This window comes from Cyprinus carpio, chromosome B20, assembly GCF_018340385.1.
Source record: "Cyprinus carpio isolate SPL01 chromosome B20, ASM1834038v1, whole genome shotgun sequence".
In the NCBI taxonomy this organism is placed as follows: Eukaryota; Metazoa; Chordata; class Actinopteri; order Cypriniformes; family Cyprinidae; genus Cyprinus; species Cyprinus carpio.
In genome coordinates, this window is record NC_056616.1 from 25,384,734 (window position 1) to 25,411,637 (window position 26,904).

The 26,904-nt window shown below is 34.6% G+C and overlaps 1 protein-coding gene across 4 annotated transcripts in view; it reads left to right on the top strand.

Annotated features, from left to right (window-relative positions):
- The window catches only part of LOC109076428 (MAM domain-containing glycosylphosphatidylinositol anchor protein 2-like), a 156,156-nt gene that overhangs the window by 102,570 nt on the left and 26,682 nt on the right, over positions 1–26,904 (top strand). For 2 of the 4 annotated variants that reach the window (XM_042746467.1, XM_042746468.1), the window contains exons 7-9: positions 1,941–2,270; positions 12,237–12,557; positions 24,380–24,649. In XM_042746467.1, the coding sequence (XP_042602401.1) occupies positions 1,941–2,270; positions 12,237–12,557; positions 24,380–24,649 (921 nt within the window). The remainder of the gene's footprint in view (positions 1–1,940; positions 2,271–12,236; positions 12,558–24,379; positions 24,650–26,904) is intronic. The other 2 variants (XM_042746469.1, XM_042746470.1) reach the window with 1 other exon arrangement.

Consider the following 26,904-nt stretch of genomic DNA (forward strand, 5'->3'; position numbering starts at 1 on the left):
CAAGGCTTTGACAGGATTTGATTGAATGGAGAATGTTAAACTGCTTTATGGGTTAATTGGTTATTTTTCCCCTCCCACCCGGCCTCGATGACATCACCAGAAGAGGAAAGTGTCACAGTCATTATATATACAGTATAGTGATGATGCTCACAAACACCACTAATTAATATCTAAGCTTGAACTTAAATCTCTGAATTAAAGGATTTATTTACAGTGATGCAGTCTTTATTACTTTTCAGATTTCTTTTTATTATTTTTTAGTTATTTCAATACACAAAGTTAAAATAAATCAAATTGATATATATATTTATTTATTATTTTATTGTATTTATAGTAACAAAATTATATATAATTTAGTATATTCGTCGTTTTATATATTTATTATGTATATATATATCATTTTATATATTATTTATTTAGAAAGTATTAATTTTTATCATTTTATGTAGTCATTTTAAGTAACAAAATTAAAGGAAACTTTGGATTTTATTTTTTTTTTTATAATAATTAGTCATATTCTTCTTATTTTATTATTATGTTTGTTTTTTTTTTCGCTTTTGAATCTTTTTTTTTTTGTTTATTTTTGTGTGTGTATTTATCATTTTAATTAATTGTTATTTTTTTTAAACATTATGTTTGAAAGTACTTTAATTTTTATATCTTTGTTTTGTTAGTTGTTTTAGTCATTTGTTTAGTACTATCGATCTCATCAAGTTAAATTAAACAAAATGATCTAAATAAAGTAAGATTTTATATAAATATTATTAGTATCTATTATCTATCTATCTATCTATCTATAATATCTATTAATATGTCTATCTTCTTCTTCTTCTTCTCTTCTTCTTCTTCTTCTATCTATTATTATTATATATCTATTATTATCTATTATTATTATCTATCATAATATGTTTAATCTTTAACTATCTATTGCTCTTTGAATTTGGCTCACTTAAGATTTTTATTTTTTAGTAATTTTAACATGCTTTTATCAACTAAATTTTAATAAATAATTTTGTTTATTTTTAAAAAATTATTGTTGTTGTTTTTAACTTTAATCTATCTGTATGTATGTATGTATGTAATTACTAAAATGATTCCTAATAGTTTCAGCTTAGTTTTATTCCTCTGCTGTCAGTCTTATGAATAAAGTTTTTTTATTGGCATCAGTGGTTTCACAAAGAACGTTTACCACCCATGGAACCTTTTCATTCCACAAAAGGTTCTTTTCAGTGGAGAAAGGTTATTTGGATTATTTAAATGTTCTTCACAATAAGAAAAATTGGCTCTTTTAAGAACTGTTCACTGAAGGGTTCTTTGGGGGACCAAAACCGGTTCTTCTACGACATCACTGTGGTGTGTCCCGGGCGCCAGATCCCATCAGAAAATATCCGTTTTGTCTGGTACCAGAACAACTCGTCAGCAAAGTGGTCAAATACCCAAAACTATATTCCCAATCTTCTATCAACCAAGAGTCTGACTGAGGAAGAGCCAGTGAAGAGCAGAAGCAGGAGATGAAGTGATGATGAAAGGAGCAGAGTTTATTATAGTTTTAGTTGCGTATGTTTCAAAGCTTCGTCTGATCAGCACAAATTCAACAAGTATTGTTGTACCAAACTGCTTCAAAACAACATCCCATAATCACACAGACATAAGACTAAACAACAGTGCAGAAGTATTATAAAAAACAATAATATAATATGACTAATGAATTAATAACTTAATGAAATTTGTATATAAATGACTATAATGATTAAATGGAATAATAAAATGATTAAATAATAAATGATTATAATTGAATAAATGAATATGAAAGGAAGTAAAACACAAAACAAATGTATGGTTGCTCTCGTGAAGCGAAGCACACACAGTTTGCATTTGAGGATCATTCCTAAGAGCTGGGTGGTCAGAGGTTTTATGTTTGAGTTTCTGTGTTTGCGCAGCGCTGAAGAAGGGCCGCTTCTGGATCACTCCGGACCCTTACCACAACGATGATAACATCCAGATCGGCCGCGAGGTGAAGATCTCGTGTCAGGTGGAGGCCACGCCGCCCGAGGAGCTCCAGTTCAGCTGGCTGAAGAACGGCCGGGCGTTACGCAGCTCCGAGCGGATGGTCATCACGCAGACCGACCCCGACATCTCGCCTGGAACCACCAACCTGGACATCATCGACCTCAAGTTCACCGACTTCGGCACCTACACCTGTGTGGCAGCACTGAGAGGAGGAGCCATCCCCGAGATCAGCATCGACGTCAACATCTCCTCCACCACTGGTGAGTCTCACACACACACTATACACACACACACACACACACACACACACACACACACACACACACTATACACACTACACACACACACACTCACACACTCACTCACACACACACACACTAAAACACACACACACACTCACACACTAAAGGACACACACACACACACACACACATACACACTATACACACACACACACACACACACCACTACACACACACACACACACAATATACAAAACACACACACACACACACACACACTATACCAACACACACACACACACACACACACCACACACACACACACACACACACACACACACACACACACACACACTATAGACACACACACACACTATACACACACACACACACTACACACACACACACACACACACACACACACACACACACACATACACACTACACACACACACTATACACACTATACACACAAACACACACACACACACACACACGCACACACTATACACACACACACTATACACACACACACACACACGCACACACTATACACACACACTATTCACACTATAAACACACAGACACACACACACACACACACACACACACACACACACACACACACACAACACACACATATACTCACACACACACTTTAAAAATATACTATACACACACACAACCTACCCACACACACACACACACACACACAAACACACACACACTATACACACTATCCACACTATACACACACACACACTATACCACACACACACACACACACACACATACACAATTACACACACACTACACACACACACACACACACACACACACACACACACACACACTATACACACTATACCACACACACACTATACACACACACTATACACACTATAAACACACAGACACACACACACACACTATACACACACACTATACACACTATACACACACACACACACACACACACACACACACACACACACACACTATACACACACACACACACACACACACACACACACACACACACACACACACTATACACACACACTATACACACACACTATACACACTACACACACACACTATACACACTATACACACAAACACACACACACACTCACACTATACACACTATACACACACACACACACACCATACACACTCACACACACTACACACACACACACACACACACACACACACACACACACACACTATACACACACCGCACACTATACACACACCACTATACACACAACACACACACACACACACACTCTCACACACACACACACACACACACACACACTACACACACTACACACACACACACACACCACACACATAACACACACTACACACACACACACACACACACACACTCACACACTATACACACTATTCACACACATATACACACACACACACACACACACACACACACACACACTATACACACTATACACACACACTATACACACTATACACACACACACACACACACACACACACTATACACACACACTATACACACACATACACACACACACTATACACACTATACACACACACACACACACACACACACACACACACACACACACACACACTAACACACACATACAACACAACACACACACACACACACACACACACACACAATACACACAAGCGTTTGTGTATAAAATAAAGCTATAAAAATGAAAGAAATGAACAAAATCATGAGCGTTTGTGTCTATAATACAGCTATATCACTGTAAGCACACACACACACACACACACACACTATACACAGTTTTTTATTCATTCACAATACATTCATTTATTTGTAATAGTGTTAACTTTTTATTTATTCATACGTTTTTTTTTTTGTTTTTTTTAAGTTTTAATTATTTATTTGTTTAAAATAGTTTTATATTTCTTTATTATTTTAGTCATTAAATCATTATAATATCACTTATTTACTTACGATTCAAATTATATTTTATATTGATTTGTTTATTTTCATTCATTTATAAAAAAAAAAAACTATTAATATTTTTTTTTATATTTACTAAAAATATTATTTTATTTATATTTATATAATTCAGTCCAGTTTATTTATTGTATTTGTATTTATTTAAAATTGTTTTACAGTTATTTATTTATTTATTTTTAAAACTGGACCAAACATTCATTTTTATTTGCAGTTAGTTGCATTGATTAGCATCTCTCTGTTTTTAAGCACTGACTCGTGCGTCGTCAGCAGAAGATCTCTGATCATCTGAGCGCAGTCATCACACCTGTGTGTTCGTTCCCTCGTCAGTGCTTGGTTCGGAGGTGAATGTAATGAAGAGCAAGGCGACTGATGAAAGCCTCTGTTTAATCACAGAGTCTCTTATATTAATGCATCTCAGCTTCTCTGAGAGCTGCACTGTGCTTGATTTGTGTGGTTTTGTTGTGCTGCAGAACTAGAGGAAGATGATGTGCTTAATATATGTATCTTTTTTTTTTTTTGTATTTTATTTGTTTCACGGGGGATGCACAGTATATTGGTTTGCATATGGATTTTTGCCTTGTTAGTCTGATTTAGGGCTGGCTGATATATCAGATATTTATTTTGTCTTATCTTGTTAATTTGGCCATTAAGACCACAGGACTAGGAGGGTTTTGTGACGTCAGCCGATGAGCTGAAAGTCTGGTGTTCAGAGTCAAGGTATTACATTTTGTTGAAAGATTATGAGGGTAAACGGAGTAACTTTAGTTCATGTTCGACAGTCTGCCTGAACATCTATATGGCTGCATCTTATTTAATAATTAATTCATAATCTGTTGAAAGATGAACTTGTTAATCTTTCTTTCTTTCTCTTCTTTTCTTTCTTTCTTTTTTCTTTCTTTCTTTTCTTTCTTTCTTTCTTTCTTTCTTTCTTTAAAAATTATTTTTTATTTATTTATAATTAAATTTTTATTTTATATTTATTTTTTTTTAAATTTTTATTTTATATTTATTTTATATAATTTCATAATTTTATTTATAATTTATTTTATTTATATTTTTATTCATTCTTTCATTTTGTTATATAATTAAATGTTGTTTGTTTATAATTTAATTTATAAATCTATTTTAAATATAATTTCATCTCTGTTTTGTGACATTTGTTTAAAATATTATACATTTAAGTATTATTTTATTTATGTATTAAAGTAATTTATTTATAATTAATTTTTATTTGTATTTTTTATATACATTCATTTATAATAGAGATTATTTATTTATTTTATTTAATGTTCTTATTTTTCATTCATTTATAATAGAGATTATTTATTTATGCAGGGCTCAGTTTTGTGACGTCTGTTTATAATATTATACATTTAAAGTAATTATATATATATATATATATATATATATTATATATATATATATATATATATATATATTAACGTAATTTATTTATAATTTAATACACATATTTATATTTTATTCATTCAGTTATAGTAGACATTATATATGTATGTATGTTTGTATTTTTTATAAAAAAAAATTTATCATTTAATTTTTATTTTATATTTATTTTTTATTAATTTATAGTAGTATTGATGTTTTTGTTTGTTTGTTTGTTTGTTTGTTTGTTTGTTTATGTTTTCTAAGGACCACAGCAGTAGTTCAGTTTTGTTTATCCATATCCATATCCATAAGAACAAGAATTAAAGCAGTAAATAATGTGTATTTAGTTCATGTTTGCGTGTCTGCAGCACCTGTGATATTTCTCAGAGCAGTTCTTGTGTTTGGTGGTGTTGTTGTTTCTGTGATCCGCTCTGGGGATCAGGAGCTTCTGAAGAACCCATTAGAGCTCCTAATGAATGTGTTTAGAGGAGATTACGCCGCACATTTGCCAGGGATTCACGCTGTGGATATGTTTGGACGGAGAACGAGCCCAGATCATTTGGAGCTGGAGCCAAACGCACCTCTGTCCTGCAGTCCATCTGAAGAAGCTCTGCCAGATCTACAGAGATCTGCACATTACTGGAACAATCAGCTCCGCTCGGCACAGCAGCACTAGATTACTGATACAGCACAGTTCATACACAATTAGGATTTAAAGTGCTTTACATAAAAAGAGCATCTATTAACATGTTGTATTTATTTATCATTTTATTTTTTATTTATTTATTTTTCAGTTATAATATAATTTATGTATTTAATGTTGTATTTATTTATCATTTTATTTTTTATTTATTTATTTTTCAGTTTTTTGTTTACATACTATGTATGTGTACTGTGTATTTATTGTATATTCAAATATACACATACAGTAAATATTTTTGAAAATATTTACATGTTATACATTATATATTTATATTCTTATATTTTATATTATATATAAATATATTTAATATAACATAACATATTTTTCTTAAATGTATACATGCATGTGTTTGTATTTATATATACATTATAAACATACACAGAACACACATATATTATGTAAAAAAAACCTTTTATTTTGGATACGATTAATCGTGATTAATCATTTGACAGCACTATATATTATAATTTATGTATTTAATCATGTATTACAAATTTTTATATAATTTTATTTATGTATATAATTTTTTTTTTGTTTTTTTTTTTGTTTTAAGTTTTTTATATAGTTTTATTTATAAGAAAGAAAGAAAGAAAGAAATATGTCAGTTTAAGCCAATAAGAAAAGTAAACACATAAATAAATATTTTAAAAAAGAAATAAAAATTTAATAAATGAATGAAAGTTTAAAAAGAATATAAATAAATACAGAAAATAATAAATAAAATAAATAGTAATAGAAAATCAATTAAGGATTAAATTTTATTTTATTACAAATGAATTCTGGGTGTTTTATCAAGTCATGTATTCCTGTATTCCTTCATTATTATAATAATAATAATAATAATAATAATTATTATTATTATTATTATTATTATTAATTTATCTATTATAATAATAATAATAATAATAATAATTATTATTATTATTATTAATTTATTAATTTATTTATTAATTAATTTTCTGCCAAACAAAATAAATAAATAAATGTATTTAAAATGCAATTAAAAAGAAATAATAAGAAAATAGAATAATATATAAGATTATTACCACTGATTAGTATCACTGATATACATTTGTAAATTGTGATTTTTTTTATTTTATTACTATTATTTAATTTTTTAAATACATGTCACATTTTATATTTTCTGTTTTCGATTTAATTTTAGTTAACTAAGTAATTTTTTATGTGATTTTGTCAAGTTTTTTAGGGTTTGTTTTTTTCTAAGCGATATATTTCAAGTTGAACTAAACGAAAATAAGAAATGTTGCCTTGTTAAGTGGCTGAAATAAAATTTAAAAAAAAAAGTTTGTTTTTATATTATTTCAAGTAACAATTTTATAATAGTGTCAGTTTTAGTTATGACCCTGTTCGTAATTTTTCCTCTTCTCACACAAGCCAGAGTTTTTCTCGCTCATTAGCCGCCAGATTCGCTTCTTCAGCTGAAGCGGTGCAGTTAATGATTTATTCAGGAGGCGTGTGCTGAGATTTTCTCCTCCGATAGCAGAAGGACTAAATAATGACGAATCGCGTGGCCTTAAACACAATCAATCTTTATTCTGCTCGTGTGTTAATGAAGCCATAGCGCAACAGAGAGAGAGCTGGACGCTTCTATCTGCCGCCGAGCAATTAATCTTTGCATTAGTGGTTACATTTAAATATAATGAGGACTCGGAGAGGACGGCCAGAGCGGCTCAGATAGCGGCCTTCAATCGACCTCACGCTCGCCTCGTCCTTTAACACGACTCTTGGCTTTATCACAGCGCCAAATCACATCCATTAGTTCTCTCGCTTTCAGTTTCACTTCATTTATCTGCTGCAGTGAAACAAAGGAAGCTCTTAATGATCCGGAGCTGCTGCTTCTGCCGAGAAGAGACCGCAAAACATATACAGTGATATTTTGTTTGTCCATCATGCCATGAATGAGCATCTAATCTAGATTTGTAGAAATGCAGCACTGCATCAGTGTCTCAGCAATGGATGCTCTGCAGTGAATGGGTGCCATCAGAATGAGAGTCCAAACAGCTGATAAAAACATCACAATAATCCACAAGTAATCCACAGCACTCCAGTCCATCAGTGAACATCTGGAGGAGACAAAAACTGAAACACATCCAGCATTAAGATGATTTTAACTAAAATACATAGAGTCCATAATCCATAATAACACTTCCTCCAGTGAAAAAGTGTTCTGGTGTGAATCAGGAGAGAAATCTGCACAGATCAAGCAGCTTTTAAACAGCTCTAAACAAATATGTGACTGTTTTTTTTTGATGGGGGAGACAGGAGGTTGTTGTGATGATGACAGACAATAATTGTACAATTATTGCAAAAAATAAATAAAAATAAAATGTTTAGGCACATAAAAGAAAACAAGTAGTGTCTAATATTGCACAGAATGGACATGAAGGCTGTTTTTAGGGACATTAAGGGTATTTTTTAAATTATTGTATAATAATATATAGTGAGAAAAAGCAATACTTAGAGATATGTAAATCTGAAATATAAGAAAAACTAATTAAAATGTTTGGACACTTAATGGTAAAATCATTTTTGTTTTGTTTAAATGAATGGTATTTTGAGTTATAGTTGTCATGAGATTAATGCAAACGTGCTTTAGTTTCCTAATGCACATATTCTTTGAGAATGAAAGTGAAAAGTCTTGATGTTTGAACTCTTATGTGAATCTCTGATTGGAGACTCACAGCGCTGGCAGTGATGGGCTGATGTGTTGCCATGGCGATGCAGACGTGATGTCATTTCCCTTGTCTGCTCTTTTATTTATTTATTTATTTATTTTTGTCTGGTCAGACACGTCGAGGCTTTAGTTCTGAGCGCATCGCTTTGATCTCCTCACGAACACCGACAGCTGAAGGCTTTCCGATAGAAACCATAGTATAAAAGACAGCGGGAGACGATTTAATTCCCTTCAGCTGAGTCTCAGAAACGCCGTCTCTGCGTCTGAGCACATCTGCAGAGTTTACAAGCCTGAAAAGACTTGGACTAGAAAGTAAACAACATCATGAGAAGATAAAAAGGAATTAAAATTAAATACAAAAACAAACTTATTTTATTTCATCTAGTTAACAATAGTTAAACAGTGATGTCCTGCCTGAAAGATACCTTTTATAAGAATTTGTATAATGCATGAAAAACTTTAATTTCATTTCATTTAATTTCATTTCATTATTTACCTTATTGGGAATAAAATAAAAATGACTAAAATGAAATGTTATTTTATTTCAGATATTTTGCAAGGCAACATAAAAATATTTTTTTTATTATTAGAGATAAAATAAAAATTAAAATAAAATATAAAAACACTTTTTTTTTAATTTCAAGTTGCCAAAGCAAAACAAAAATATTTGTCATTATTTGAAATAAATAAAAGTAAAATATAAAACACTTAAACTTGTTTTAATTCAGTTAGTTGCAACATAACATGTTCATTATTTGAAATATAATAAAAAATAAATATATAAATATATTTTATTTCAGTTAGCCGTTAAGTCAACATAGAAAATAAAATAAAATACAAAAACTTAAATCTTTTATTTTTTGTAATTTTCATTTCATTTTTTAAAACATTTTTATTATTTGAAATCAAAATGAAATGAAATAAAATTAATTAATTAAATATAACATTAAATATAATAAGTTAATTCAATATAATTAATATTTTTTAAATATAGTTAATTAATTAAATATAACTTATTTCAGTTAGTTTAAAAGGCATCATACAGTTTTTCATTGTTAAATAAAATAAAATAAAATAAAATAAAATAAAATAAAATAAAATAAAATAAAATAAAATAAAATAAAATAAAATAAAATAATCTTACTTTATTTCAGCTAGTGGCCAAGCCAATAATGCTCATTTGTGTTTAGTTAAAGCTGAATAATATAATAACTAAAACTAAATAAATTAAAAACTAAAATGTAATAAAACTATATAGACATATATATTAAAAAAAAAAAGCTAAAAAATAATAAACTGAGAAAAGCACAACAAAATTACTAAAACATAAAAATGAAGACAGGGAATATGAGAATAAAATCATAAAAATTATATAATGGTGTATAAATGATATTATAAATACTATTGCAGTATTTCTGAGTGTTATGCATTAGCTTTCATTGGATTGTGCTGCGTGTGTTTCAGCGATGAGTTTCCTGATAAATCAGAGTGTGCAAATAAGATCTCATCCGGCTCAAATGAAGCTTTGGTTTTGATCCAGAGCGTGTCGTGATGTGAAGGAGATTCAGTGAGAGGCTCATCAGGTGTTAAAGACTTATTTCTGTCGCTGGAAACGTCCCGACAGCAGCAGCTGCTTTCTGTTTCTGCTAATGGCCTGGAATAGCATTCATTATTAATAAACAGCGGCCACAGAAAACCCTGTGAATATATATTCAGCTTGTAAATATGATTCTTTACGTTTGGATATTTGATGCAGAATGGTTCGTTTCTCATCTACATGTGAAAACAGATCTTAGATCACATGCATGCATTTAGTCAGAAGGTTATGACATCAAATGATGCAATGATACAAAAATTCAGGATTTTTTTTTTTTTTGTACATGAAAAATAACTCAAATAAAATAAAGTAAAATTAGTGTAAAACATTAAAGCTTGTATAAAATAACAACTAAACAAAAATATATACTGTATATAAAAAAGTGAACTTAATATATTCCAGTTAGCTACAAAGAAAACATAAAAACCATTATTTGAACTTAAATAAAATAACTTTATTTTAGCTAGCTGCCAATATAACATATAAAAGAAACAATTTTATCATTCAAAATAGAAAATAAACTAAAATAAAATATATAATTAAAATATATATAAAAATTAAACTTAATAAATTATTTAAATTACAATTTCACAATTAAACAAAAAAAAACTATATGGATATTAATAAATAAATAAATAAATAAATAAATAAATAAATAAATAAAACTAATACATCCTGTTCTTAATGAGTACTTAAGTCTTTCCTATTAAAAATCAAGATAACAAGATACATTTACTTGAGACCCATACAGCAAAATCCTTTTTTTAAATATATATGTATTTTTAAATATACTAAAATGTTTCAAAATGCAGTTATGTAAATATGTTGTCATGAACATTTTCATTATTTGAAATAAAATACAAGATAAACTTAAACAAAAAGCTTAAACTTTTTTTTCAGCTGGTTGCCAAGGCAACATAATTGTTTAATTTTTTTTCTTATTATTTTCAATTAAATAAAAAAATAAAATAAAATAAAACATAAAAGCTTAAAATTATTTTATTTCAGCTATTTCTATCAGCTTTTTTATTATTTTCAATTAAATAAAAAAATAAAATAAAATAAAACATAAAAGCTTAAAATTATTAGTTGCCAAGGCAACATAAAAATATTTGTATTATTTTAAAGTAAATGAAAAAAAGTAAATAAAAAAATAAAAATAAAAACGTAAACTTATTAGCTAGTCGCCAAGGTAAAATAAAAACATTTTCATTATTTGAAATAAAAATTAACTAAAATATTTAAATATATATATTTTTTATAAATAACATTAAAATATATATATATATATAGCCTTCCATATCAGCATCACTTGTTCAGTCAGAAGTTCTTTGCATTGTTACTGGAGATATCCATGTTGTAAATAATAAAAAATTGCATTTGTGAGTTGTGGTCTGTTTAATGTGAGTTCTGTTAGGGGAGTGTTTAAAGCATTTAATGACGTTACTGCTGTTATTTCTGATGCTGTTTTTTCGAACTCATTTCCATCCTTGTTTTATTTGGTTTTGCTTGATTTGTTTTGAGTAGTTGTGTTTCGCTCACAAACACACGCTCACGCATTGACCGTCCTGCACGGCCCCGTCTGCTGCCTTTCTAGAGCCCCGTATCAGTCCCTCCTCTGTTTTTCTCTTTCTTAGTTCCTCCGAACCTGACCGTACCGCGGGGCAAGTCTCCGATGGCGGTGCGGGAGGGCGAGACGGTGGAGCTGGAGTGCCTTGTTTCAGGGAAACCCAAGCCCATCATCCTGTGGTCGCGGGCGGATAAGGAGGCGCCGATGCCGGACGGCAGCATGCAGATGGAGAGCTACGACGGTGTCCTGCGCATCGTCAACGTGTCGCGCGAGATGAGCGGATCCTACCGCTGCCAGACCAGCCAGTACAACGGCTTCAACGTCAAGCCCAGAGAGGCCGTGATCGAGCTCATCGTGCACTGTAAGAGCCTCCCAACACCAGAAACACAACCAGTGTTCACCAAATCAAACCATTCACAACAAAATCAAGCCATATGTATATATACAGTTGAAGTCAAACGTTTACATACACCTTGCAGAATCTGCAAAATGTTAATTATTTTTCCAAAATAAAAGGGGGTCATTCAAAAGGTTTTTTTTATTTTTTATTTTAGTTTTCACCACCCCCCCCCCCCCACCCCCAGCTCTAAATGCATGGTTTCTCCTTCTGGAGCATCGGTGAGCGTCTGAACCTTCTGTAATAGTTGTGTACGAGTCCCTCAGTTGTCCTCAATATGAAAAGATCAAAATCACACAGACATTGCTGGAAAGGGTTCAAATACACAAAAATGCTGCAAAACCAAAGAATTTGTGGGAGCTGAAGGGTTTTTCTGAAGAACAGCAGACAGTTTAACTGTTCAGAACACACAAGGGACTCGTGAACAACTCACTAAACACAAAACATTCAGGTTCAGGATCATTCAGGTGACAACACAGTGTTTTTGTGTTTTTTTGTGTTTTTGTTCAGTGTAATTTTTTAACAATAACATTTATTTTGATATATTTTCTATAAATATATTTTTTGCCCATTTTGTTATATATATTTAAAGTAAAAATGTATTTTTAAAAGGATGTAAAAATACATGTTGCCCTCAACGTGTGAGTATACCCATATGGCAAAAATATATATTTTTAAATATATTTCTCGACCCAAAAAAGTCAGGTCAGAAAATACTTTTACTAAAATATATTTTAATATATAGTTTTGTATTTTTGTATTTTTTTTTTTTTGTATTTTTGTAAACATTTGCATTTTTAAAAATGCATATATTGCTATCTATACCAACTGTGAACATACCCATACACCAAAAAATATATTTTTGATATTTTTTTATATTTTTTTTTTTAAAAATGTTTTGCTAAAATATGTTTCAAAATATATTTATGTACATATATTCACTTCCAATATATTTTGGCCATTGTTTGTATATTTTAAGAATATAAATATATATTTTAAAAGCCTTTAAAAATATAATTTTTTCCTTATTATTTTTTCCATATATTTTAATTTGAATAAAAACTTTGTTTCATTCGTTGTTTATAACATATGTGAATATACCCATATGCTAGAAAAATATATTTTCAAATATATGTATTTCATACATGTATTTTAAAATATACAACAAAAAAAAGAAAAATGTTTTAATATATATTTTAAGCGGGCAGAATTACTGTGTTTTTGTACCATCAACATGGTAAACCTTTTTAAAACATTACATTTCTAAGTTGCCCCTTTTTTCTTTTTTTCTCAAATAGTTCCAGGTTTCTGAATAGCTATCAGTGGGTTTTTTGTACAAGCATACAGTTTTTACTATAGCGGTGTTTTGGATCACCGTGAATGAATCTCAAGATGCCACACATAATCGCATCCATTATAACTTGAAAATGAAAGCGATTTCTGAGTCACACAAGTTCAGTTTGTTTTCTCTGAGCATCAGTCTGTAAAGCCTGTCTGTTAAGGTTGAGGAACCGGAGAGTCTCACAGACTCACTTCAGACACTGTTACTGTATCTGACAGGAGAATGCATTGGTTGGTTTGTTGGTTGGCTAGATAGTAACCCACTGACGCATGCATACTTAACCTCACTCAGATTTGCAGTGAGCGTTTAGGCACTTGGCTTCAGTCTGAAAGTCTTCAGGGAGCTGGAGGTGTGCTGGAGGTAGTTGTGTTTGTGGTGTGAATCACGCTGAGAGATAAAGAGTCTCTTGCTCCGCTGAGGACGATGCGTGAATGCGATGAGAATGGCTTTCCTGAGTGTGAATGCATCACATGTGTTTGTCCTTCACGCACTCAGAAGTAGAAGTACACTACTGATGATGTGTCAGTGATAGGGATGTAAGGATATTTTCAAAATCGTAATATCGCGATAGCAAAACTTTCTCAAATTGTATCGTGGTCACATGACGATATGAAACTGTAGGTCTTCTGAGCAAAAAGTATTTTTTAAAACTTCTTATTCTTACATAAAACATCTTTAAAGTTATGGTTTGAGCTATTATGCTTTGGCACAAGATCTGTTAAACGAACTAAAACCAAAAGCACAATATGGCTTAATTCCTTCATCAGTTCTGTTTTTACTGTGGGTTTCAAAGCGAAGTGCACACTTCGTTCAGACAATCAGTTAGTTTTCCGCGCCTCAGAACAGCTCCGTTCACACTGAATGAGTGCAGTCAACTCCTTTATTGCACGTACTGTGAGTTTAGCGTTTGTCTGGGAATGCAACAGCCACCAGTTATGCTTTATTTTCACGGCAGGTGATTACAGCATTTCATTAGATATGTAGTGGCAGTCACACACCAAGCAAAAGAGAAGCACAGTGTTTAAGAGAACTCGCAGGTATCAGGTATCACACACACCAAACAAATTGCGTTCAATTCAAGCAGCAGTCTTAATCACCAAAAGGGAAACAGTTCAAGAATGAACAGTTTATTTATTTATTTATGACTAGTTGTCCTTCATTTTAAGCATTAGTTGACTGATGGAGTTTTTGTTGATAAACCATTTTAGTATTTTTATTGATACTTTAATTGTCAACATAGCCTAAGAAGCGCTCAAGCGCTCAAAGCTTGCCACAGTGCACCTGGCAGAAGTAATGATTATGAATGTGTTGGGAAAAAACAGTAACAAGGCTGCATTAACATTTTCATAATTTATTGTTAAAGTGGTTTTTTTTTTCTTGGATTAAGAGATGGCTAATTCCCCCAGAAGCCAGATTGGACAACACAGAAGCATGTGAAATTCCAGATCAGAGGAGCAGAAGGATTTAATAGAGTGTAGCTTCCTTTCAACACACCACAAGTTTTTGATAAAGAAACAAATGCCCCCACTTCTGTTTTTCCCTGTGAGCTCTTTCGTTCTGTCAGAACGGTGCATGGAGAACCCATTAAGCTTGATGGCTGAGTCTGGAACAAGGTTTCTGTGAGGCAAATAATGCAGCAGTCCCTTGTTTCTCATTGGTATGAGGTACATGCCCGCAATTCACAAAGTTTGTTACCCAGTGACTGAATGTTAGCCAGCAAAAAGGGTTGGGAGAGGAGGTCGGAAGGGACAGCGTCTGAGTCTGACAAGGACGCCGGCTATCTTCCCCCTTTTCTGGCGGCGTTTCCTCAGTCGTGACCGTACGGCCCAGACAAAGGGCTCTGATGCTGTGACTGTAAACAAAGCACTGGCATTCAAAAACTCAAAGTCTGCTTTGCGTTGCACAACGAAGAAACCAATGTTTAAAAGCATGTGTCTATCGTAGACAGTTATACTAGAAGCATCCAACACGTAGAACAACAAAATAACAAGTAAAACATACAAAAAAATGCAGAATTTACTCTGAGCTCACAACACATGCTTGTCACCATCTTGTCACAATTAGCAAGGTCGAGGTCATCTCTAGGTGCTGATCCACCATCTGGTCTGGATACGTAGTGGATCAGGGTGACTACTGTGACTATCTGTTCTGGAAACAGACTGGATCTGGTGGCTACGGTGACCTCGGAATAAGAAAGAAACAGACAAATATTAGCATAGATGCCATTCTTCTATCGATGGCACGAGTACATCGGGTGTTATGGGAAGTGTTCCCGGTTGATTATTGAACAGATTTAAATGTTAGAAATGTGTTAGTGTGTTATGTGTAAGCCAGGTTAAAAAGATGGGTCTATAATCTAGATTTAAACTGACAGAGTGTGTCTGCCTCCCGATTATTCCAGAGTTTGGGGCGCTAAATAGGAAAAGGATCTGCCACCAGCAGTTGATTTTGATATTCTAGGTACTATCAAATTTCCAGAGTTTTGAGAACGCAGTGGACGTGGAGGAATATAATGCAATAAGAGCTTGCTTAAATATTGAGGTGCTAAAACATTCAGGGCTTTAAAAGTAATTAGCAAGATTTTAAAATGAATACAATGTTTGATAGGGAGCCAGTACAGTGTGGTTAGAACTGGAATATGGTCATACTTCCTGGTTCTAATAAGAACTCTAGCTGCTGCATTTTGGACCAGCTGGAGATTGTTTATTTTGTTTGTTTGTTTGTTTGTTTGTTTTTTTAAGCATGCAGAACAACCACCCAATAAAGCATTACAAAAATCTAACCTTGAGGTCATGAACGCATGAATTAACGTTTCTGCATTTGACTGATGACAAAGAATTGACAGAGCAGCCATCAAGTCTTAGACAGTGTTCTAGGTCATTACATGCAGAGGTTTTAGGTCGAATAATTAACACCTCTGTTTTTTCAGAATTTAGCAATAAGAAAGTACTCTTCATCCAGTTTTGTATATCAACTATGCATTCCGTTAGTTTTTCAAATTGGTATGTTTCGCCGGGCCATGAAGAAATATAGAGCTGAGTATCATCAGCATAACAGTGAAAGCTAACACCGTGTTTCCTGATGATATCTCCCAAGGGTAACATGTAAAGCGTGGAAGAGTAACGGCCCTAGTACTGAGCCTTGAGGTACTCCATACTGCACTAGTGATCGATATGATACCTCTTCATTCACTGCTATTAATTGATGGGGGTCATATAAATACGATTTAAACCATGCTAATGCACTTCCATTAATGCCAGCAAAGTTTTCTAGTCTTTTCAAAAGAATGTTGTGGTCAATAGTGTCGAACGCAGCACTAAGATCCACTGGCACTAATAGAGAGATACAACCACGATCAGATGATAAGAGCAGGTGATTGTGACTCTAAGGAGAGCAGTCTCAGTACTATGATACGGTCTATATCCTGACTGGAAATCCTCACAGATGCCATTTTTCTCTAAGAAGGAATATAATTGTGAGGATACTACCTTTTCTAGTATCTTTGACAGAAAAGGGAGATTCAAAATCTGTCTGTAATTAACTAGCTCTTCGGGGTCAAGTTGTGTTTTTTTTTTTTTTTTTTTTTTTTTTTTTATGAAAAGGCTTAATAACAGCCAGTAAGGGTTTGGGGGACATATCTTAATGACAATGATGAAATAATAATAGGATCTATAATAGAAAATAATAATAAATAATAGAAGAGGATCTATGACTTCTGGAGGCACCTCTTTTAGGAGCTTAGTCTATAGTGGAAAATAATAATAAGTTTAGATGATTTAACAAGTTTAGACAATTCCTCCTCTCCTATAGTAAAGAATGAGTGGAATTGTTCCTCAGGTGATCTATATCACAATATCACACTGATTGCAAAACTGTATCTGACGGCTGCATAGTTACAATTTTTTCTCAAATAGTATTGAACTATTGAACTAAAGTAATTACTGCTGTGCTGTTGGGAAATGTCAACACCTGTTGATGCTTTATTTTCATTAATTTAGCCACTGTATTGAATAAATTCCTGGGGTTATATTTGTTTTCTTCAAAAAGAGACGAAAAGTAATCAGATATAGCAGTTTTTAATGCTTTTTCTGTAGGATGGGTTACTTTCCCACCATGCAGTACGAAATACCTCTAGTTTTGTTTTCCTCCAGTTACGCTCCATTTTCCAGGCTGTTCTCTTTAGGGTGCAATTTTGCTCATTGTAATACGAAATACCTCTAGTTTTGCTGCGCTTCCTTAAGCGTAAAGGAGCAACTGTATCTAAAACAAAGTCCATAGTTTCTGTTACATCAAGTTGTTCTGAGCTATTGGATATGCTGAGGAATTTAGATAGATCCGGAAGATTACTTACAAAGCAGTCTTTTGTGGTAGAAGTGATGGTTCTACTATACTTGTAACAAGGAGTAGAATTTGCAGTATTTCAACACCATTAACATCAATTCCATGTGAAAGTATTAAATCTAGAGTATGATTTTGACAGTGACTAGGTCCTGAGACGTGTTGACTAACCCCAGTAGAGTTCAGAATGTCTATGAATGCTGAGCTCAATGCATCTTATTATCAATATTAAAATCACCAACAATTAAAACTTTATCTGCAGCCAGCACTAACTCAAATAGAAAATCAGCACATTCTTTAATAATTCGGTATGGTGCCCTGGTTGCCTGTATACAGTAGCCAGTATAAACATTACAGGGGATTTATCATTAACACTTGTTTCTCTGGATAATGTTATATGAAGCACCATTACTTCAAACGAGTTATACTTGAAGCCTGCCCTCTGAGAAATACTGAAAATATTGTTATGAATTTTAGCAACACCTCCCCCTTTACCTTTTGGATGCGGCTCATTTTTATAAAAGTAATTTTGGGGGGTAGACTCATTTAAAATAATGTAATCATCAGGTTTTAGCCAGGTTTCTGTCAAACAGAGCACATCTAGGTTATGATCAGTGATAATATTATTTACAAAAAGTGCTTTCATAGAAAGGGATCTGATGTTCAATAAGTCAAGCTTTATAATTTGTTTCTCTGTATTATATAAATTTTTTATTTGTTGAACATCAATTAAAATGTAACTCTTAAATTGGTTTGGTTGTTTTTTTTTATTTTCTAGCCCGGGGAACAGACAGTCTCTATAGTGTGATATCTAGGTGAAAGAGTCTCTATGTGCTGAGAATTAACTGACTTCTGTGACGTGAGGCGGCTAGCAGACGGCCGGTTTAGCCGGTCTGTCTGCTTCCTGACCTGGGCCCCAGTTAGTCAAGTACAAACTCTAAGACTATGTGCCATATTTCTAGAGAGAAGAGCGACACCGCCCCTGGAGGGAAGAAGACCATCTCTTTTCAACAGGTCAGGTCTGCCTTAAAAACTTGTCAAATTGTTTATGAAACCTATGTTATTCTGCGGGCACCACTTAGACATCCAGCCATTGAGCCATTGTCAGTCTGCTATGTATCTCATCACCACGGTAAGCAGGGAGGGGACCAGAGCATATTACAGTGTCTGACATCATGCTTGTAAGTTCACACACCTCTTTAATGTTATTTTTAGTGTTCTCCGACTGGCGAAGTCGAACATCGTTTGCGTCTGCATTTTACGTTTAGCATCAGCCAGCACATTTGCAATCATTTGCCAAGATGTCAGGCACTCTGGCTCCCGGTAAACATTGGACTATGGTGGCTGGTGTCTCAATTTTTACGTTCTGTACAATAGAATCGCCAATAACTAGAGCACTTTGATCAGGTTTCTCAGTGGGTGTGTCACTGAGTGTGGGGAGAACCTGTTTAATGTTTTGATCGGAACAGAAGAGTGGTGTTTAGACCCGCGACTATGCCGCCTCACAGTCAATCAGTCGCCCTGCTGCAGAGGCTTTATAACCAGAACCAGAATGTACAGGACTCCCTGAGCTAGACGCGCGAATATGCGTATTTACAGTCATTAAGTTCTTACTGTCATCAATTAAAGTTTGGATGCGTGTCTCTAATTCTGAAATCTTCTCTGTCAGCATATTTCCTTGCATTTATCACATGTGAATCCCTCGTCGCTGACAGAAAGAGATAAACTATACATGTGGCAAGCAGTTCAAATAACAATAGCAGGAGAAGCCATTACTCACCGTGATTGATGAATGATTCTGACTTACCACTGCTGTTTGATGAACTTGTGAAAAATGGAGCGAGAGAGAAAAGAAATGGAGTGAGAGAAAAAAGAAAACGATAATAGATGTGAATGGAAACATGAATGACAAGCTAACCAGCTATTGAATGCAAAACGATCTGCATGTGCGCTGCACTCGCGGTTTAAAATTAAACGCGAATGATCAAATTAGTCATAGTACTTTGATAGATATGTGGCAAATTAGCTCAAAATGGAAATGTATATAAATAATTATAATTAATTATAATTATTTATATCAGCTGCCAGTAGTAACTGTAGCAGAATTAATATTGTCATCAACTAATCTGTTCGTCCAGCGAACATTCAGTGTAAGTTCATATCAACTCTAAGAAAGGATATTTTCGTGGTCACAGAAAATATCTTTCCTACAGTATTAATGCATTAGAGCAGTGGTATCGCGATCGACTGGTAGATCTTTATCACCGTCCCAGTAGATCCCAAAAATAATTGTAAAATAAAGTACAAGAATGCATTACATTTCTCCATTCTTTATACTGTATTTTTTTGTGTTTATTTTTCTGTTATTTTCAGGAGCTACTGGGACAGTGATAAATAAAAAATACATCACACAGGCCATTAACAGAGGTAAGAGATGCTGAAGATGAGCGCAAAGAGGAGAAAATACTGTAGCAGGCATAGAACAAGCTCACCATTCACGATGCTCGAAATATAGGAAGAAAATGTTTTGAGAAAAGTTTTGATGGCATTAATGGCATTTTCTTCTCTTATTTCCGTATAAAACACAGCTCTACTTTGTTTACAGTGGTAACCTAGAAAACGCTATATTGCGGCTGGTTCATTAGCGCCACCTGCTGTCAAAAACAACTGCTCATGCAACATGTGTGTAGCATCTTTCTTTGGATTGTGATTAAGATGCAGTGGTTGCCTCTTATTTCAAATGCCTACAGATATTTTTGTTTAAGGACAGTTTGCTTCTTATTAAGCAAATAGCCAATAAATAAATTTGCTTGAGAGAAAAAGAAAAAAGAAAGAAAAAAAAAACAGCAACCAGTATCTGAATCAACCAATTTCCTAAAAAAAGAAAAGAAAAAGAAAAATCTGATTCTGAATAAGTCATGATCGGTGCATCACTAAATAAAAGGCCTCAAATTGGAAAATTAACACACATAACTCCTCTAAACAAACAAACATACAATCACTCATACATAGAGAAAGGGCAAGTGAGACTGGATAAACCATTAGAGAGAGAGAGAGAAAAAATGCAGCTATGGAAACGGAGTCAGTTAACTTTTGAGTGAAACCATCAGCACCGTTTTACACCGGGGTCTATAGCTTATACTAAACTTCTGTTTTGTTTAGTTAAATTTACAATACTTTCATTGCCTTGGTCGTTGATGAGTGTCCGGATGCAGTCTCCGAACATGGTTATTTGCATATGTAACTGGATTGGATGAATATGTTGCATAGGTATAAACATATAATATACACTCTCAATTAGATCATCCGAAGCCGAATACATGAGACAAGAGACCAAACATGGTATAGGTGAGTTTACATTAACTAGTGATCTATCATACACATGCATAAAACAGTATACAATACACAAGACCATACACAAGGAGGTAGTAATCATACACAAAGACCTGTGGATATGCATGATAGGAAAGTCTGTCAGTATGTGTCTGTTTTAGAGAGATTTTAGTAGGGAGGAAGATTCTCTCTACATTCTTTTAGGTCGTAAAGTTTATCTGATCTGGCTGAGGTGTCCTGTCCTGGAGATCATTCACAGACATATGGTGCTTTTCCACTGCGTGGTACGACTCGGCTCGGCATGGTTTGCGTTTCCACTGTAGATTAGTATCGCTTTAGAGAGGGTGGGATTATTCACGTCATTATAATTGTGCCATCTCTACTACAACGACTCCTAAAAAAAACTTTTTCATTCCGTGTCGCCCCATCAAGCTCTCACTGGATCCGCTCCTCTGCTATCAACGAGAGGAACATCGCTACTTCCACAACAGACAACGAAACTTTTTGATTGTTAAAAAAAAGATATGCTCATTCAAAACAGTTGCGTTTAATCCTTCTCTGGCTGTGCTGATTTAAATCTAGCGGTTCTTTTGTGTTTGTGTTGCAAGTTCAGTGACCCAGGTAGTGATGATTCTCTCCGGCCAATCTGTGATCAGCAGGGTTTACACGTAACGTTTTTTTTTATTAACGGTACGGTTCACTTGGAACCTCAACCGAGGTGGTACTAAAAAAAGTACCAGGTACTAGGTACTGTACCAAGTGGAAAACCCCCCAAAAGTGAACCGTACTGAGACGTTCCATGCAGTGGAAAGGCGCCAATATATGCACCGAGTCTGGTGTTGTTGGGTGAGGGGTCTGTGATTGTTTGTTTATCTAATGAAGTTTTTTTTAAAGTTACTTTTTTATCTACTATCTAAAGTTTTTCATTAGATATTTATTTCACCTGTATTTCATTGAAATAAAAAAAGCTAACCATAAATAAATAAATTATCTTTTTTGCACACAGAGTACAAATTGAATATGGATCAGGAGAAGATTAATAAAAAGGTCCATAAGGGATGGACAGCTAAATAACTAAAATGATTTGTCCTTCTTTTGATTCTGTCAGGGTTTTTTTTTAGTCTCAGCAAAGCTGGTGCACAAGTTTGTACTGACAGACACTGAAATGCATTCACTCGTCATCAACAAACACAGTTCCTCTGTTCATCTCCTGCTCAGAATCCGATCAGACTGTGTGTGTGTTTGGAAAAACATCAGCGCTGGTGTTGGATGAGGCTGATGATAAAAGCTGCTCCATTATATGACTGCATTTTCTGGACAGATTTGAGTCTCTTTCAGATTGAACCGCATTTGCTTAAGTTTAGAAAGAGAAGGAACACACCGGACACACATCTCTGATGCAGTGAAACCCTTCATGCATCCAGCAGCATTTCTGTAAAAGCCTCGTCTTCGTACTGTTTGTTGTTTTTTCCGGAAGCAAACAGCAGCTACATCATTGCATCCAAACGGAAAACTCCCACATGTGCATTTGTCATTGTATGACTCACTTTTGCAGCTCTTTCTGCTCTTGGTCTCTCAGATTTCAGATGATCTCAGATGTGTTAGGTTTAGCCTCTCGCACCCGGCGCTCATTAAATCTGCTTCAATCTTCTGGATGGAGTGAAGCTCGACCTCACAGATCAAGAGCTCTGTGTTCATCTCTCCTCCTCTAGCACTGCTTAAACCACCCTTTATGTGGCTCTTTACTGATACGCAGAAACTAATTTCAGCCATTTGAAATAATAAAAATGTTATTTAAAGGCTTTCTCTAGGCCGATAATGTGTAGCTGCATACTAAGTGCTCCCTATATAGTGCACTCTTTTCAGTGGATACTCATGGTATGCATCTGAGCATGCATTTAGATCTTATTTTATTTTATTTTATTTTATTTTATTTTCCATGCAACTTTACTGCATTGATTTAGAATTTGATTAATATCAGAGTAACTGGTTTGTGTCTTAGTTGTACAGGTTATATGTATAATACAGCATTTATTTTATTTTATTTGCATTTCATCAGTGTGTGAGTTGTTTTAGGTTGTTTTGAGTGTTTAGTTTTACTGTAATACTGTATGTATGATTCTGTTTTTATGTATTTTTTTTTATTATTTAATTTAATTTCACTAGTTGTTTCTGGTCGAGTGCTTGTTTCTGCGAGTCTTTGGTTCTGAACTCAAGTTTCATACTGATTCATTCATTTTATATGAATTATTCAGTGATTCAATTTGAGTCCACCAGGATCTAAATAAAAAAAGAAAATACTTAAATGAGCACCTTATATTTGAAGGATTTTACATGGATAAAATGCATACTTTCAATGCAATGCATCAGCCAAATACATACATTTAAATGCCAAAATAGACATTAATACACTATTATTTAATTATTTTTATTTATTTTTTTTTTTTTTTTTTTTTTTTTTTTTTTTTGCATTTCCAATTTCTTGATAATGGTGATTTTTTTTTTTTTATATTTTTTTTATTTTTGTGATTTTTTTTTTTTTTTTTTTTTTATGTACGTACTTACATATTTACTTTACTTTACTTTACTTTACTTTACTTTACTTTATTTTATTTTATTTTATTTTATTTTATTTTATTTTGTTTTTTTTTGTTATTTTATATAGTGTACTCTTTCCAGTGGATCCTTAATATTTTAGGTCAGAATTTTCTTGTATGTTTGTATTGATATGTGATGCACTGCAGTAATGTGTTTCTCTCCACCCGTCTCTCAGATCCTCCGGCGGTGGAGCCGGTGTGGCAGGAGGTGCGGCAGGGTTTGGGTCGGCAGGTGTCCATGAACTGTCGCGTTCTGCGCGCTCATCCGTCACGTGTGCTGCGCTATGAGTGGAGGCTGGGCTCACGGCTGCTGCACGCCGGCACCTTCGACTCGCGTGACGACACCGACTACATTGTACGCAGCCTGGTGCGGGAGGGCTACGGCGAGTACACCTGTGACGTCATCAACGAGGTGGGGCCGGGACGCTGCACATTCCTGGTGACCGGTGAGACTCCACCCACTCTACACCACACTCCTGCAGAGCACTCACTTCCTTTAGTGGGCGGGACTTATGAAGACGGACAGGATAGATACTGTAGAGGATAGATACTGTAGAGAGATGGATGGATTAATAGATGCCCAGAACACCCTAGCAACCAACCAGAACACCTGGGTGTTACTATGCAGTTGCTAGGGGATTATGGATCATTGCTAAGGTTTTGCTATGCAGTTACTATGCCCAGAGCACCCTAGCAACTGGATAGCAACACCCTAGCAACCACCCAAAACACCCAGGGGTTGCTATGCAGTTGCTAGGGATTATGGGTCATTGCTAAGGTGTTGCTATGCAGTTACTATGCCCAGAGCAACCTAACAACTAGATAGCAACACCCTAGCAACCACCCAAAACACCCAGGGGTTGCTATGCAGTTGCTAGGGATTATGGGTCATTGCTAAGGTGTTGCTTTGCAGTTACTATGCCCAGAGCACCCTAACAACTAGATAGCAACACCCTAGCAACCACCCAAAACACCCAGGGGTTGCTATGCAGTTGCTAGGGATTATGAGTTGTTGCTAAGGTGTTGCTATGCAGTTACTATGCCCAGAGCACCCTAACAACTAGATAGCAGCCACCCAGAACACCTTAGTGTTGCTATGCAGTTGCTAGGGGATTATGGGTCGTTGCTTAGGTGTTGCTATGCAGTTATTATAACACAGAGCACCCTAGCAACTGGATAGCAACACCCTAGCATTAACCCAGAACACCCAGTTGTTGCTATGCAGTGGCTAGGGTATTATGGGTCATTGCTAAGGTGTTGCTATGGGGTTACTACACCCAGAGCACCCTTGCAACTGCATAGCAATCACTCAGAACATGTGGATGTTGCTATGCAGTGGCTAGGGTATTATGGGTCATTACTAAGGCGTTGAACTGCAGTTTTTATGCCCAGAGCTCCCTAGCAACTGGATGACAGCTAGCCTGAACACTTGGGTGGTTGTTAGGGTGTTGCTACACAGTTGCTAGGAGATTCTGGGTCATTGCTCATGAAGCGTTCCCTTCATAAATGGCAAAGTAATTGGTCAAACGAGACTGAAGAGATTAGTGTTTAACTGCACAGCCGCGTGGCATTTGATCAGTCCATGTGAGACGAATGTGAGATGAATTGCCCTTCTTAAAGGGATTGTTTCTGTCATCATTTATTCACCCGTATGTCGTTTGAAACCTTAAAGACTTTCAAATGTTATTCATTCATATTTCAAATGTAGGTGGCTACAGAGTTGCTATGTGGTCACTAGGGTGTTGCTTTGCAGTTGCTAAGCCCAGAACACCATAGCAACAACCCACAATCCCCTAGAAACAGCAACCAACTAGCAACTTTCAGCAGGGTTGCAATGCAGCCACAGCAATACCCTACCAACATAGCAACTACATAACAACAACATGGATTCCATTAGCAACTGCAACCAACTAACAACTGGTTGATCTTTTTTACTTATGTTGTTAGGGTGTTCTGGACGGTTGCTAGGGTGTATTTGGTGGTTGCTAGAGCATTGTGAGTGGTTGCTATGCTATTTCATGTTTTTTAGATGCTAGAGAGTTGCTATCCAGTTACTAGGGCATTGCTATGCCCAAAACACCTTAGCAATAACAAACAATCCCCTAGCAACTGGAACTTACTGGTAAACTGTTTAATCTTTTCAACCAGGTTGCTAGAGTTGTATGGGTGGATTCTAGGGCATACTTGGTGGTTGCCAGGGCATTATGTGTGGTTGCTAGGGTGTTCTGGGCATAGCAACAGTCTAGCCACCATCTAGGATACCAAAGAAACTGCATAGGGTATTAAAAGTGATCGTTTTGCTGTTGCTAGGGTGTTGCTATGCAATTTCTATGGTGTTGCTATGCTCAGAACTCCTTAGCAACTGCATAGCAACACCCTGCCAACAACCCAGAATCCCCTAGCATCTACAGAGTGTAGCTAGGGTGTTCTGTACTTGGTTGCTATGCAGTTGCTAGTGTTGCTGTGCCATAGCAGCAACCCCAGAACACTCTAGCAACTGCAACCAATTAGCATCTGTTTGATCTTTTCAGCCAGGTTGCTATGTTGTTGCCGGGGTGTTGCTATGCCCAGGACTGATGTCTGAGATGCATGTGTGGGCGACTGGAGTTTGTCCCTGAGACATGACTTTGCTGGAGTGTTTATCTACTATGTTTGGGTCTGTAGTTTAGTGTAGATGATCATCATGAAGCGTCTCTCATGC